The following is a 14,636-nucleotide window of genomic DNA, read 5'->3' as shown; positions in this document are numbered from 1 at the left end:
TTTTATATTATGTTTGTTGGAATAATTGTTATTATTATTAATAAAGTATGTATGTTTATAACAAACTTTTATATGAAATATTGCTTGTATTTAACTTTTCTAGGAAAAATGAAATATCGTCTTCTTATTCACAACAAAATGTTTTCAAAATTTCTCAACAGTTTACATCTTTGTAATATAAATCATCTTTATAATTGTAAAAAAATAAATCTAATTATTATTTTGGTACAGGTAATCATGACGAATTAATTTGAATGACTAAATTCAATAACATCATATCATTGATATGAAAGTCTGGTTTTACCAAATGAATACACACAATAATTATTGACTAAAGAGATTCTTTTTTCTTTATAAATATTTCTAAAATATGATAAATGTTTAGATACGATATATGCCAGGATTATCGATAGAATTGATAAGCAATAAGAGTATTATGTAATATTGTGCCAATACAACCGTTTTTTTTTTGTGGTTCCCCTTGATAAATGCTTAAAAGGAATTCTATAATGTAATCTTTGTTCGAGTATTTTGATTAATAACAAGTGGCAGTTTGAATTCATAAACATTTCGAAATATCAAAAAAAAATTAAGTTGTAACATTGAAAAATTGTGCAAAATGTTCAATATTTTATGTAGAATTTGTTACAAAAAGTATAAAATATGATTAAGAGAACGGAACGAAACTATACTTTTAATATTAGTCTTTCTCTTCCATTTTATCGTTCCACTTTTTAATACACAAGTGTAAGTTATATTTTCGAGTTCATTCGTTGTGTGGTTTTTCTTTAAATGCGTATTTTATATGTGCTGTCCACGATGAATAAAAGCAGTATATTTTTTACATTTGCTGAGAGCTGCTCGCAAGAAAAATCAGTCGAGAGTTAATAAAAAAATTAAGTATATACACAATGCGTTTTTTTGCTAAACTTGACTAAAAAAATAAATGTATTGCTCTTAACACTCGTTACCAGTTGATATGCAACGTGGGCAAATTGTTTTCTTTTTGTGTTCAGCGTACATAAACCCACCTCTAATAATTGGATCCCCGCAGCATGTCTAATTCTAAATAGTATGGCTCGTATTGGAAGCCCTCAAACATCGCAAAGTTTAAGAACGATTCACTCTTGAGTTGCAACAACGTCTCTATTAGTTCTGCGAAGGTTGGACGTTCATCTAAATCTAGTTGCCAACAGTTAAGCATAATTTGGTATAAGCTATCCTCGAGATATGGTAATTGGGACAAGCGTAGTCCCCTAATGACTTTTTCTGGTAATTCGTTACGTGATATGTTCCCGTACGGCGTTCCACCTGCAACAGTAAGTAATTCATTGTTTATAGATTTATCATTTATAATCTGGATTATGGGTTATACCTAAGGCACTTATTTCCCATAATATGCAAGCAAAAGCCCAAACGTCGCTCTTGCTCACATGCTGTTGTCCTCTGAAAACTTCCATCGCTGTGAATCTACTGAAGTCAGGAGTTTGATCGGTCTTGTAATACTTGGCAAGACCAAAGCCGCTGATCTTGGCGCAGTTCCCATTAATTACAACAACGTGGATGGAACATAACTTCTTATGTACGATCTTCCTTTCGTGTAAGAATTCCATGCCTTTAGCAATATCGATTCCGAAATCGATACACTGAGATTCGGAGAGATTCGTAAACCTATTATTGATTAGAATACGAGAATTCAATAGAAGTTCTTTAAGATTGACAGAAGAATGCTCCAAGACCACGAAAACGTTTTCCGGTGTTTCGCAAGTACCGATAAGTTCCAAAACGTTTTGATGTTTCCTAGCTTTAATCAACAAATCTAGATCTTTCAACATAACTCTCTTGTCTTCCTTCTCCAGGCTTCTATCTTCTATGCAATAAACGGAAGCCGGAGACCAGTTGGAGTCTCTCATGACATTTCCCTCGAATACTTTACCGAAACTACCAATACCTAATAAATTGTTCAGATCTATATTTAACAGATTCCTCGGGATCAACCAGATCTTTTCTTTCAGCTTCTTGTAATGACTCGTGCTCTCTCCTTCTTCGTCGTGGATATATCCGTTGTTTTCCTAAACGAAGATTACCGGTATTATCAATAAAACAAAATTTCATTCTATCCACTTACTAAATCGATTATTGGGCCTTGCAAAGTTAACTCTTGGTTATCATTTAATCTTTGTCTGTTTCGACGATGCAGTCTTTTCCTCAACAAAAATATTAATCCCAATCCAGCGATCAATAGCAAAGTAATTAAGATGATGGCTATCCACAAGAATGTTATGATTATTGGAGACTCAGATTGACCCTCATTTTCCATTTCTAATATAGTCACGTCGCTTCCAATATTTGACTCGCTGAATATCCTTTTTTCAATACCTTTACTTTTACTTACAGCTCCTAACATAACTTTATATACCGAATCTTTATCCAAAGGAGCATTATAGTATTTACCATAATTTCTACCATCACCGATAGTAAATAATTCGTTTATATTCTGAAACATAATACATTAGAATGATTGATGGGATAAGATTGATGATAGTGCATACTGTAGGTTGAATTTCAGCTGCTACATAATAAGAAAATCCTTCTGCTTTAGCCTGATAGTATCCCTTAAGATTATCCACCTGAACAGTTTGCCATAAACCAGAATTGATCACAATTATTAAATATGAAGTGATTGGCCCATTGCTGTTCTCAACTGGTTTCAACTGAATTTTCATGCCCTTTTCAATTCTCTCAACAATTTTCGGTTCAAACGGCACGTGATCAGGTTCTAAAATTAATATTATATATAAAGGTATAAAACTGTTAGGTAACAACCAAACCTCCAATATCAGTTTCAAAAGTTGCATGTACTGGTGCACCATCATTCTCCTTTGACACTGCTTGTATACTGACATTGTATTTAGTACCTGGATTTAAGTTAATTAACTCAATTCTTGTGGAATTTGGTTGAGTCCAAATTAAATCACCTAACTTGATATGTGAATAGGTAAAGATGGCCCGGGCCACAATTTTGTACATATCAATAGTGATATAGGATTCAGGCTCATCCCATGCAAGATGTGCTTGAGTGTCAGTGACATTTTCAATTATTAAATTAATAGGTGGCCCATTGCCTGTAGACATAAAAAGAATTAAAATGTGTATATAAATCATGAAGAAAAAAAGTTAACCTAAGATTCTTGTACTGTATACATCAACAAGATCATTTTGCTGATCACATCCAGAGCAGAAGACTTTACAATTGTTGGTGTCTTTAAAGTCCCCTAGGTAATTACCACATGTACAATTGTTGTCCACCTGAATATTTGCATACCTAAAAGAGATATGTTAGTGGTGCTCGATAGAAGATGCAAGACTACTGTTTTATTTACCTGTAATATTTGTTTTGGCATTCCGAAACACACTGCTGTGTGCTTCTTTTACCATCTACAAAATTGAATTTGGCTCTTGTAAAATGTGTGTAGCATCCAATAAATTGTGGTTCATCATAATTTTGGGCCAGAGTAGATAATGTGCAGGACAGTAGTATTAGCGTGAAGAACATTTTTGCACGAGAACACAAAGTAAATAAATAAAAAGTTGTTGTTGTTTGTAATTTAGACCATGTTGTTTTGTTTGGGTGGTAAAAAATTGAAATATATCAGTTGGTGACTCATTTGAGGGAGGAACGCCCAGCGAAATTGGCGGCAACTTTGAATACTAGCGAACAGCGAACATATTGGAACACGTAATCAACTGAAGGAAACACCGAAAACATTTGAAAATTCAAAAAAATCGGCTACTAAAAACCGTTAAACAAAAAATTTCGCTAGTGTCACGATCTATTGGCGCATTATAGTTTTGGCATTCATCGTGTATCGTTGATAGTCCGAGTAGAAGTTCATCACAAGTCAAGTAATTACTTAATTATTGCGTAATTGGTCGAAGGCGATAATCCTGAGTGAATGTTATCTGCCGCGAGCGGTGTTTACACAACAATTTATGTTAGGAAAAAATATAACCAGTTAGTTGCGACTGTCGAACATTAATAATGGCCAAGTTTTGCGCAAACATCTCTTTCATGTTCAATAATATGCCTTTAGTGGATAGATATGTGGCTGCAAAGAATGCAGGTTTTAAAGCTGTGGAGTCAGGATTTCCTTTTAACTACAGTCTGGATTTAATGTTGTTAGCTAAAAGTAATGCTGACATTGAACAGGTGTTGATAAACACGTATACAGGTGAGTTGGCATTTTTACATATAATTCTTTAGTACATTGCTAATATTCAGGTGATGTGACAAAAGGAGAGATGGGATTTGCTGCAATTCCAGGTAAAACACCGGAATTTAGAAAGAGCATGGAAAAAACAATAACATATGCTAAAGCCCTTAAAGTGAAAAAGTAAATGATGCACTAATTGTAACATAGTTTTTTTTTGTAAATATTATGTTTCTTTAGAATTCACATCATGGCTGGAAATGTGGCAAAACCAACACCTAAAAATGATGTCTGCTACATAGAGAACCTAAGGATGGCAGCTAAAATGTTAGAGGCTAATAACATTATGGGTGTTATTGAACCCATTAATAACCACACAGTTCCTGATTATTACTTAAACTCTTATGAGAAAGGTAATTTCATTCAATTTCACTGGCTTCAATAACATTTGTGTATTTTAGCTACTGATGTTGTTAAATGTATTGACAGTCCTAACTTAAAGATCATGTTGGACTTGTTTCATATGCAGAAAATTTGTGGTAATCTAACCATGACTATCGAAAAGTTGGTACCATATACGGGACACGTTCAAATTGCTCAGAGCCCGGACCGTCATGAGCCAGATAGTCCAGGAGAAATAAATTACCCTTATGTTCTGGACGTTCTCAGGAAGGCCGGATATAATGACTGGATAGGCTTAGAGTACAAACCTGCTGGAGACCTTGTATCAGGGTTGAAATGGATCCAATCATTTGGATATGAATTGTAAAATAGTCAGTTTAAATAAATGTTTCTATTTATAAGTTAAAAAATGTTTATTAACTATATATACATATTTATATAAATATTTAAATTTACGGATTCATTATTGGCACACAATTACAAATATAATAAAAAATATTTAAACGAAGTAGTAAAACAATAAATCACATAATGTTGGTGGGGATTGAGGGGATAATTACTTTTACTTGTATAAAGGCACTAAAGAGGAATGAGAAGTAGTTTCCAGCTCAATCGTATAAAAATTCTCGCTTAAGTCTAGGATTTAACATGGCACCTGGTTCATACTGTGTACTACTCCTTTGCAATTTCTTCTTAGAACGCTATAAATAAAAAAAACAGAAACAGGAATAAGTCAAAAACATAAACTTCACCAGGCGAAAGCAGAAACCCTAATCACCAAAGCTGACTAATATCTGGGAGGGAACTATTAATTATAGTAGAAAGGTGTGGGTGGATAGCGTTCATCCACCCATTATTACTTGTGTCTATTTTTGTAAGTGCCCAAAAACCAGTAAAAGCGAGTTACCCCAGCATTACACAACACCACGAAGGGCAAGAATACTTCACACGTACAGCCTTTTTCTCTTTGCCCGATTCTTTGCGGTCTTGGGCCCTTTTCTGCGACTCTTGCGCTTGGTTCGCGAGCTCCGCCGGTATCATCCACAACGCATCACCCGTGTGCAGAATCAGTTCCATAATCCCGCAGCAAACGGCAGCATCGCTAACCTCTTTTAATATTTGGTCCCTGCTCAATGGTTGCTTATCGTCTCTGTTTCCCCTAAAATGTAGCAACCAATAATAAATAAAAGTCCTCAATAGCATTAGCTTTTTTCTGAATAATACTTAGGAGTTAAAAATCTAAGTGGAAAGAAAGATGGAGCCGATATCATCGCGACGTTATGTAAGTTCATCCGATTATATTTTTCATTTTTGATGACGTTCACGAAGAACTGCAGTAGTATCCTAAAAGTGTTCCTGTGCTCGACGGGAAGCATCAGCACCAAAATATTTAAAGCCCTAATTTTATCCATTAAATCTGGAATGGCTGAAAGCAAAGTAATTGAATGAAATAACAAAATATTTCGTTTTAATTTTATCTCTTACAGTGACATTTATAGAACATATCGAATAGTTCCATAGTGAATACTGGATCTGGTAATTCGCGTAATAGCTTTTTCAGAACGCCTGTCAAATCGTGTACTGAAGCCTCTGTTAAGACCGTCTCTACATGCCGACGATTGTTGTAAAACTTCATTTCTACCTCGTGGCAAAGCACTTCTAATTTGTGCTTCTGTCCAGCTATCCTCAAAATTCCGTCCTCTTTGATCCTATCGTTCAGTTGCCTAATCACACTTTGGTATACTTGAGGCACCATGGAATTATCAGTCGGTATAGGCATGTCGCGCATCACCAAAGTTGAAAGGTTCACACCAAATACATTTCCGCCTAAAACGAGATGCGGATTAAACGAAACGAGACGAGACAGGAAAATTCTATACGTTTGTGTTTACTGCTAGCTTTCCTCTTAACCACGGCAATTTTATGCTGATCGAAAATTGCAGTCACTTCAACCCACAGAAGCGGTTTCAAATACTGATATTCCCCGTCCGTCAAACTATCGATGTTTACAAGGTTTTCGAGTTGAAGAGTGCAATTCTGAAAAATTCATTTCGTTTATATAGTTAATTAGTTAAGCAAGTTTGTGATGTTCATTACTACGGGCGCTTCGTTGCGACGAGCCAAACCTTCAAAACTCAAAATATCATTTTCCATACTACTTGTACCATCTAAATTACTGGCGTTTCCGAAGATGCCATGAAAATCCGAAGAACTGAAGGTATAGAAATTAAGGTGTTAAAATAACCTATAAGGGAATAGGTTTAAATCTCTTACATAAATGGTTGAGTGCTGATTGCTTTCAGGTGGACGTCGGTTGAAGGATCGCTGCCGCTGCGTTCCCTTTTAAGAGTCGGGTATTCATTGAGAGGATGGTATCCTTTAAGTACAACGTTATCAGAACCTAAGTGAGCTACATCCCCACGGTCCTGTCGACTCAAAACCTTGCTGGGTATTGGTTCGCTCGATGTCCATTTTAGTTTACCTTTGGGTAAATTTCCAGTCGAATCTAAAGGGCTGAAAAACAAATCAAGTATACTTAATATAATTTGCATGATGTGAATATTGTTACAATGATGGCAGAGAGAGTTGTTGATCCTCGTCTGAAGTAGTAAGATCTTCGTTAATGACAGGAGTGAAGTCCAAAGAATCAGGAGTCGCGCTTCTCGAACGAGACCCGGTGCTCGATGTCTAGAAGCAGAAAACGAACCGTTAATCAATTGGAAATCAAAGTGTATTTCGAAAATATTAGGAAAAGCTTCAGAAGCAAAGCAAAACACTTTCTTACTTCCAAATTCCAGGTTACGTCTCTAATATCTTGCCGCTGTTTTCGTCTGGGCTGTCTGTGATTCCTGAGCGTTTTATTCAGGGTCCTAACCCTCGACCTTACAGTCTGTGCCTGTTTCTCAGTCAAATGAATTTGGCGAATGGAATCGTTTACGATGGAATCGGAGATCTCTTTGCCCTGGTGGTAGAGCTTGGGCAGATCGGAGAGTCCTGCTTTCTGTAGAAAATCTGCCGCCAGTTCCACTTCTAAAAATAACCAGAGATACAAAGAAATACGATAAAACTTAACGTCCCGGAGCATTCTAACCATCCAGCAAAACGTGCTCCTCATCGTAATCCAAATTAGCTTCATTCGAATCCTTGACTTCGCTGAAGTAGAGCTTCAGTGAGTCTCGCGGCGACACCTCCATGGCGTCCATAATTCACGATCGACGAGTCGGTATTATCAAGTTATTCTGATTCCTTAAAGTAAAAGAATACAAGTTTTTTTTTTGTGAAACTGGTGCTGACCATCAAACGAAAGTGATTTTAATGATGAAGATAACTTTCTATTCACATCCGACTATTTTTTTTTATATGCCGGAGTTCGATCGATATTCGCCTTTGTCCGGTCCTCTTTAAATCTCTTTTAAGAAACTCTGAGGTTTTTTGGGTACCACCACACGGACCGTCCAGAAATAGAGGCGCACCGAGCTTCTTTCTTACGTTCTCATCTATTTCGCCTTATTTTCAAGGTTGATGTATACATGTTTTATTGAGGACATTTCTTGCAAGAGACGCGCATTTTCCATATATTCCAATTCGTCACGACCAATCGTTTAGTATTGCGTTTGCGAATAATCGAGCGGCAATAATTGAATGTTATTATTTTCGCTGCAGCAGCATTGATTGTCGACGAAAATCGTCTTTCTGACAAAAGTTTTTGACTTTCTCGTGACCCAGAAAGTACCGAATACCAGGGATTCCCTTGTAGGAACGAAGCAGAGTCATCTGGCATATGCTCGAAGAAATGATAATGCATTGTATCAGTCAGAAGAATGGCTTGAAAAGAGGTATTACGCACGTACCTAAGTGTATGCAGATAAATAACGGACGGCAGTACCGCAATGAGGAATTTCGTGAAAGTTTCTGCCCGACTCTAAATTCGTTTATGGCTATACTGCTTTATTTATTTATAGTTTGTTTTTTTTTTGGTTGTATTTGTTTGACCGGAAATAATGAATGAATGAGCGAATGATTAACTTACTTTCCGTTAAGTAGTTTTCTAGCTGCGACAATTTCTAGGTAACAGTGTCAACTAATTAATGCAATGCATTAGCATTCACTTTATATACTCTCGATCATGCATATTGTTCTAGGCGATAAGTAACTCTTTATTCATTGTCAAGAGTCGCCCAAGGAAAACCTGAATGAATTACTCACGACACGAAAATATATATTATTTCGAGTGTTTGCGCAAATTGGTGCCAATCCGAAAAATCACTGCTCTATCCCATTGTACATCTATGACTTTTCGCGGACAATCCTATCGTTATCGAGCTGCGCGAAGCTTAGCCTTAGGTATCTTATGATAACAGATCCGATTACTGGATACCAAAGCCTTTTAATTAATTAAGATAATGGTCAAACAACAATAACAATATATATACAAGTAAAAAAAACTACAAGCTCTCACTTTGCGAGTGTGCGACACGGAGACGCATAGCCAGCACGAACACACACACTCAGGCTAAGTTATGTAAAATCGCTCAAAACAGCTGTAGAAACGAAGAACACCTATGTTAGATTAGTATTGGAAAATCCTTACACCGTCGAGCATTCCTTCGGCGTTGAGGCCGTATCCCCCGCAGCACACGATAAGGTACTTTTGTTATCTACACATGACGAACTCCCGATTGGTGCATATGGCTCATCATCGTACATTTATTACCGACACGGATAATCCACCACCTGGCCATTAATCACGATCACCGAACCTGCCTGCTGTCGTATTTGAACTATTTACTTGTTCCTTCAGATACAGTTTTTCGATGCACCACCTCTCATATCAGAACCTTTTAGGAAACTATGCGCAACTACGAACCAACTCGCACGCAAACCCCACTCAAATAAACACATTAACGTCAACAGCTCTAGCAATTAACAGAACCGCCATCTATCCGAGGAAAACACCCACTAATATAACATCCTGGGTTGCATAACTGTTTCTTATTGGAAAGCCGATCTCCTAATTAAAATCGCGTTTGTAATTAGATTATCTTTTATACTTGATTGCAATCATCCAGGGTCAGTTATGTACAATGCATTCGCCTTAAGAAATCTTACAATGTTAGTTATTTGCTCACGGAAACTAGATAAGATAAGCTAAGTATAACTTGCGCAAACTAGTAATGGACTATAAGTATTTGTTTAAGTAGTCTTTTAGCATTATCTGAGTGCCATTATACAATATTTGTTAAATCCATTACTAATGTAGGATCTTTGTCTCGGATAACATTTAATTTAATTCACAATACATTTCTTTTATTACAAATTATACAACTTTTATATCATTGTCTATGACGCAGTGTCGATTACAGATAAAATTCCTTCTAGCTATTGATAATGCAAGCTCAATAGCACATAAACGTTTTTATACAACTTCCCATTAATTTAAGCCTGAAGGATTTAAAATCTCTAACAATTACACTTTTAGACAAACAGTTTAATGTTTGAATTAGTTTAATTCGATCATTTATCTAAAATGTGCAAACAGATAATTGGTTTAAATGTCCACGATTATATATTATGTAACATAATCATATTGTACATACAACAAATTGTACTTCAAGCATGATATATATCTTTACAGTGATTTAAAGAAACAACTTGATCTAGCATTTATATTTGTATGATATAAAAAATGAAACAATAGTGACATATTGAAATGACTACCAATTTTAGTTCTACATAATGTTACATTCATTGCTACCGTCTGATTGTATTTAAACAATACATTTATACATAATTAATCATGCAAAAAGAGGTAAAATCAAACAATAGTTTAAATTGCATTTTTAAAGTTGTACTCATTACCAGATATTACATTACAATAAAACCATATCAATTGTTTAAACAAAGTTTAGTAACAATCGAACATGGGAAATTTTACACCTTCCACTTTGAAGTAACCTGACTTGTTATACCGATTTCTGATTGGTTTTCGAAAACAATTTGTTTATGAATTTACCCTACCTAGTGAATATCGATGAAATTTAGATCATTATTACAAGTGCCTTCTTTAAATTACCTCGATTACTACTTGATTATATTATTAAACAGCCATGTCTGAAGTTAGTGATTGCGTTCCCACTATCCCAAACAACAAATCATCAAAGAGGTAAGTCAAATTTTCAATATTATTTCTCTCCTAAATATACTTTTTTTCAAGGGATTTGCCCGTTGTAGTAGGGTTTATTTTAAAAGCCAAACCTGACGATTGTGGTTTTTTTCTTAATTCCGATGACAGTATTACTGACAATGAATCAATGAGTGTCAATATAGAAGAAAGCGATTCCGAGAATCAATCGGAACGCGATTCCTGCTTACCTAAATATGCCACCGATTCCCCTTTTATCGAAACAACTGATACCCCAGCGCCTCCAGCAAATTCTAGGAAGAGCTGCTTCGTCCATTTGTATATAATATCCATGATTACATTTACTTTGTTTGCCATAGGCAATTTGATTTATAGATCTTTTTAAGAAACAATATTTTATAAACATCTGAATCAATAATTTTTATATGTTAATTAATTTAAAGAAATTTTTTTATAAAATTTTATAATAATTATATTAATAAAACAATAAATAAAATGATTTTTTAGTTTTATTAAAAATAATAAGCAAGTTGTGACATTCGAGATAGTTGCAACGTGTTATAGGGTGAAGGAATTTGCATAAATGAAATTGCTGCGGCTGAGATTAAAGCGGAGAGAGTGATGATGCGAGGAGTAAAAGTGCTAACTTCTACCGGTGTTTTGTTTTCACTCTAAGGTCGAACATTGACCTTTAAAACGGTTGATATGCAAATATAATCTGGTTTACTCCACTTGATAAAACAGAAAATATACAGATCGATCGCCAGACAGCCCGTCGCCCACTTTTTACGACGATCCAATTGGATGATGTGGATTGGACACTTCAACAGATCCTTCTCCAATCCGGATGCTGAGAGGTCTCTTAACAACCAGTTCAAGCCTCTAGTGTTTTTTCTTCGTAAATTGATAAATTGATCAACAAAGTTTTATTTTTAAGTTAAGTATCTGCTATTTTTTGAATTTTTTACATATTATAGAACTTTTGTAGTATTTGAAAAAAATAAAAATAATGGGGTAGGCGTGTATGTATTTAATTTAATAAATTATAAAAATTAGAACAATAGACAATTTAAAATAGATGTAAGTATTATGTATATGATATGACAATAAATTCATAAAAAATATTTTTTTTAATAAATTTAAAATATTGGTACGATTTAAAATGTGTATATAAATATTTTGATGGATCATATTCGTTGAACGCTGTAGTTATTATTGAATAATAATCATTATTCAATAATACTACTTAAAAATGTTGGTCGTTTCACGCTGATTATTACATAATGACATTTTAAGTGGACTATGTTGTGTACCTGAAGCCCCTGAATACGCACGGGGGGCTTTTGTCATCGGACGGTCATCATTTGTTAAAATAAATAACATGTCGCCTATGTCGTATGATATTAGTTCATCTTAGTTCATCTTAGAACAGCCCAGACGCTGACCGCGATGCCAACCAATATAATTAAAATAGAGGCGCAGACGATCTTCACAACGCAAGCTTTTTGAAAGCATCTGAAAGGAATAGTGTGTATAGGTCCAATAGTCAGTTCACCGTCATGGGCTTCAGCTGTTGTCGCGTTGGAACAAGGTCTAGAGTCGGAACTGCCGGTAGCATCAACAGTTACAGTAGGAGTCGAATTCGGCATGGATTCCGTGGAGCTACCTTGAGCCCCCGCTGGTGATGGCGGTGGTGCTTGTTCTTCTTCGGAACTACTATTACTATTCACACTAGGGTTCTCGTAGAAGATGATCCTAGGTCTGCAAAATGGAAGCGTTAAAAACGATACTTAACACCATGTAATGAACATTAACTATTTCAAATATAAAATGAACAAAATATAGCGCGCCACGCGACGGCTGCAACCGAAACCAAAACTTATTCTTCGCTATATTTTTTTGTATACTCTTGATTCTATTGCATATTTTTTTTTTCATTTACTACACGTGAAGTTAAATTATTGTATTCGGCACAATTCACTGATAATTCTATGAAAATTATATACATACAGTTCTATAGCAGTTAGAGGAAGTCGAATGTTGATAATGAAAAGTACTGAACATGTGCTTATATATATTATATATGTTTATGCTTCAACAATGAATATTTTATTAAAGCATAATTTATCACTTACTGTACTTCCGATTTGGTTATTAGAGGTGCTTCGCCTCCTGCGCAGTTCGGAATGTCGTCAAATAAAAATATTTCGTTATTCATCTTCTGTCTTGATTTAATATATTCCAATAGAAGAGCGAAGCGCACCTCACGAACGACAAAGCGACAATAAACGTACTAACCTGAATCAAATGCAGTTTGTTGCTAGTGTTTTTCAAAAACGCGTATTTATAAATATAAATTGCTTTACAATAATAACAACAAACAAATGACCTGAAAGAAATGTGAGTATAGGTAAATAGAAAGTAATATGATATAATTGGGTTTTAATTTTCAGTGCAATAAATCTTTTTTTTTATGTTGAAAAACTAAAAATGGAGAGGGTTGATATTCAGTCTTTGTTCAAATGTCAATAACAACAAAAAACAAATGACTCGAAAGATTAAAGTTAAATATAAATCAACGTGATATAATTGGGTTTTAATTTGTTTTGATTTTCAGGGCTTTTTTGGTATAAAAGCTGAAAATGTCGAGGGTTGATATTCAGTCTTTGTTGAAATGTCTTACCCCTCACAAGATTTTTGCGACTTCCTCGAGGATTATGAGTGCATTGCTCATGATTTTAGAGCCGTCAAGTTGTTTAAGGAGAAGCAATTTCGATTGGATGATTGTAGGATAATCAAGTTTGGGTATGATGTCTTAAACAATTTCCAACCAATAATCCTGATTGATCACCTAAGTTTCTCATTGCAATCTTTTAAAGAATTCTTGGAAGCGTTATCCAACATAATAATGGTTAATGGAAGTGATCCTATTATATTGGAACAGCACCGTATTGATGTTTTTGATAACTACGTTCAATTGAGTTATGCATCAAATGCTAGGAGTGCGATTCATTTGGGACTTGAGGCTACAGGTAAATTGAAGATTTTCGGAGGATGGATTAGTTCGATGAATGATTACAATTTCATTGATATTTTGGATACGCTCATGGACTATGTTGTCAACAAGATGAAAGATGGTGTTCAATTGAATCAGGCTCTGATCATCAGTGCTATTGAAAGAGTAATAGATTCCGGAATAAGGTCTGATTTGTATGAGCTGCTGCTTAATTTTAATGAGTATCTGGTTAAGGAAATTAAAAATAAAATTTTTAATCAGTCTCAATACTTAAGTTTCTACGAATTTAATTAATTGTACAAATCTCTGCAAATACAAATACGAATTTTCGACATGTTTTTCTGAAATATAAAATATCTTTTACATTATAAATTATATTTAACAATATGTTCCTGATATTGAAAATTGTTTTTATTTTAAATAAAATTTGTACAAAAATATATAATAAACACGAACGACTTTTCATTTTATAATTAATATTTTATTATGGTTTTATTTTGTATTTTTGTTATTGCAATTGCAATAAATACTATTATTATAAAAATAAATACAAAATAATTACAATAAATAAATTGTTTCTATTCTGTTTCTTAATATTCCATAAAGTATCTTAAATAAATTAATCTTTATTAATATATCTGATCATCAGTGCTATTGAAAGAGTAATAGATTCCGGAATAAGGTCAGATTTATATGAGCTGCTACTTAATTTTAATGAGTATCTGATTAAGGAAATTAAAAATAAAATTTTTAATCAGTCTCAGTAGTTAAGTTTCTACGAATTTAATTAATTGTACAAATCTCTGCAAATACAAATACGAATTTTTGACATGTCTTTTTGAAATATATAATATCTTTTACATTA

General features: G+C 34.3%; 5 protein-coding genes across 7 annotated transcripts; 2 read left to right on the top strand and 3 right to left on the bottom strand.

The window, feature by feature from the left end:
* Positions 1-649: 649 nt before the first annotated feature.
* Positions 650-3,580, bottom strand: LOC108568758 (putative tyrosine-protein kinase Wsck). The gene is made up of 7 exons (XM_017930033.1): positions 3,384-3,580; positions 3,183-3,325; positions 2,832-3,125; positions 2,553-2,779; positions 2,129-2,497; positions 1,376-2,072; positions 650-1,311 (listed from the first exon to the last, which is right to left on the bottom strand). Exons 1-7 carry the CDS (start codon positions 3,554-3,556, stop codon positions 1,034-1,036), a joined length of 2,181 nt encoding a protein of 726 aa, XP_017785522.1. The 5' UTR covers positions 3,557-3,580; the 3' UTR covers positions 650-1,033.
* A 443-nt stretch (positions 3,581-4,023) lies between these two features.
* LOC108568759 (putative hydroxypyruvate isomerase) lies at positions 4,024-5,023 on the top strand. The gene is made up of 4 exons (XM_017930034.1): positions 4,024-4,232; positions 4,283-4,394; positions 4,452-4,624; positions 4,673-5,023. Exons 1-4 carry the CDS (start codon positions 4,043-4,045, stop codon positions 4,978-4,980), a joined length of 783 nt encoding a protein of 260 aa, XP_017785523.1. The 5' UTR covers positions 4,024-4,042; the 3' UTR covers positions 4,981-5,023.
* An 85-nt stretch (positions 5,024-5,108) lies between these two features.
* LOC108568761 (rho GTPase-activating protein 28) lies at positions 5,109-9,567 on the bottom strand. 3 transcript variants are annotated; one of them, XM_017930037.1, is made up of 11 exons: positions 9,205-9,567; positions 7,705-7,859; positions 7,399-7,643; positions 7,183-7,301; positions 6,888-7,127; positions 6,711-6,825; positions 6,494-6,650; positions 6,099-6,440; positions 5,838-6,039; positions 5,521-5,772; positions 5,109-5,314 (listed from the first exon to the last, which is right to left on the bottom strand). In XM_017930037.1, exons 2-11 carry the CDS (start codon positions 7,814-7,816, stop codon positions 5,257-5,259), a joined length of 1,842 nt encoding a protein of 613 aa, XP_017785526.1. In that variant the 5' UTR covers positions 7,817-7,859; positions 9,205-9,567; the 3' UTR covers positions 5,109-5,256. The 3 variants fall into 3 exon arrangements, with proteins under 3 accessions (XP_017785526.1, XP_017785528.1, XP_017785527.1); XM_017930039.1 differs by having other exon boundaries at positions 5,568-5,772; positions 9,205-9,562; XM_017930038.1 differs by lacking the exon at positions 9,205-9,567 and adding an exon at positions 9,073-9,169.
* Positions 9,568-11,882: 2,315 nt separating this feature from the next.
* Positions 11,883-13,119, bottom strand: LOC108568731. The gene is made up of 2 exons (XM_017929971.1): positions 12,891-13,119; positions 11,883-12,516 (listed from the first exon to the last, which is right to left on the bottom strand). Exons 1-2 carry the CDS (start codon positions 12,971-12,973, stop codon positions 12,174-12,176), a joined length of 426 nt encoding a protein of 141 aa, XP_017785460.1. The 5' UTR covers positions 12,974-13,119; the 3' UTR covers positions 11,883-12,173.
* Positions 13,120-13,382: 263 nt separating this feature from the next.
* LOC108568723 lies at positions 13,383-14,065 on the top strand. The gene is made up of 2 exons (XM_017929959.1): positions 13,383-13,560; positions 13,612-14,065. Exons 1-2 carry the CDS (start codon positions 13,430-13,432, stop codon positions 14,063-14,065), a joined length of 585 nt encoding a protein of 194 aa, XP_017785448.1. The 5' UTR covers positions 13,383-13,429.
* Positions 14,066-14,636: the final 571 nt, after the last annotated feature.

This window comes from Nicrophorus vespilloides, unplaced genomic scaffold (assembly GCF_001412225.1).
Source record: "Nicrophorus vespilloides isolate i.1.1-1 unplaced genomic scaffold, Nicve_v1.0, whole genome shotgun sequence".
In the NCBI taxonomy this organism is placed as follows: domain Eukaryota; kingdom Metazoa; phylum Arthropoda; class Insecta; order Coleoptera; family Silphidae; genus Nicrophorus; species Nicrophorus vespilloides.
The sequence above is the reverse complement of the archived record's forward strand: the minus strand, read 5'-3'. Positions and strand labels throughout refer to the sequence as shown.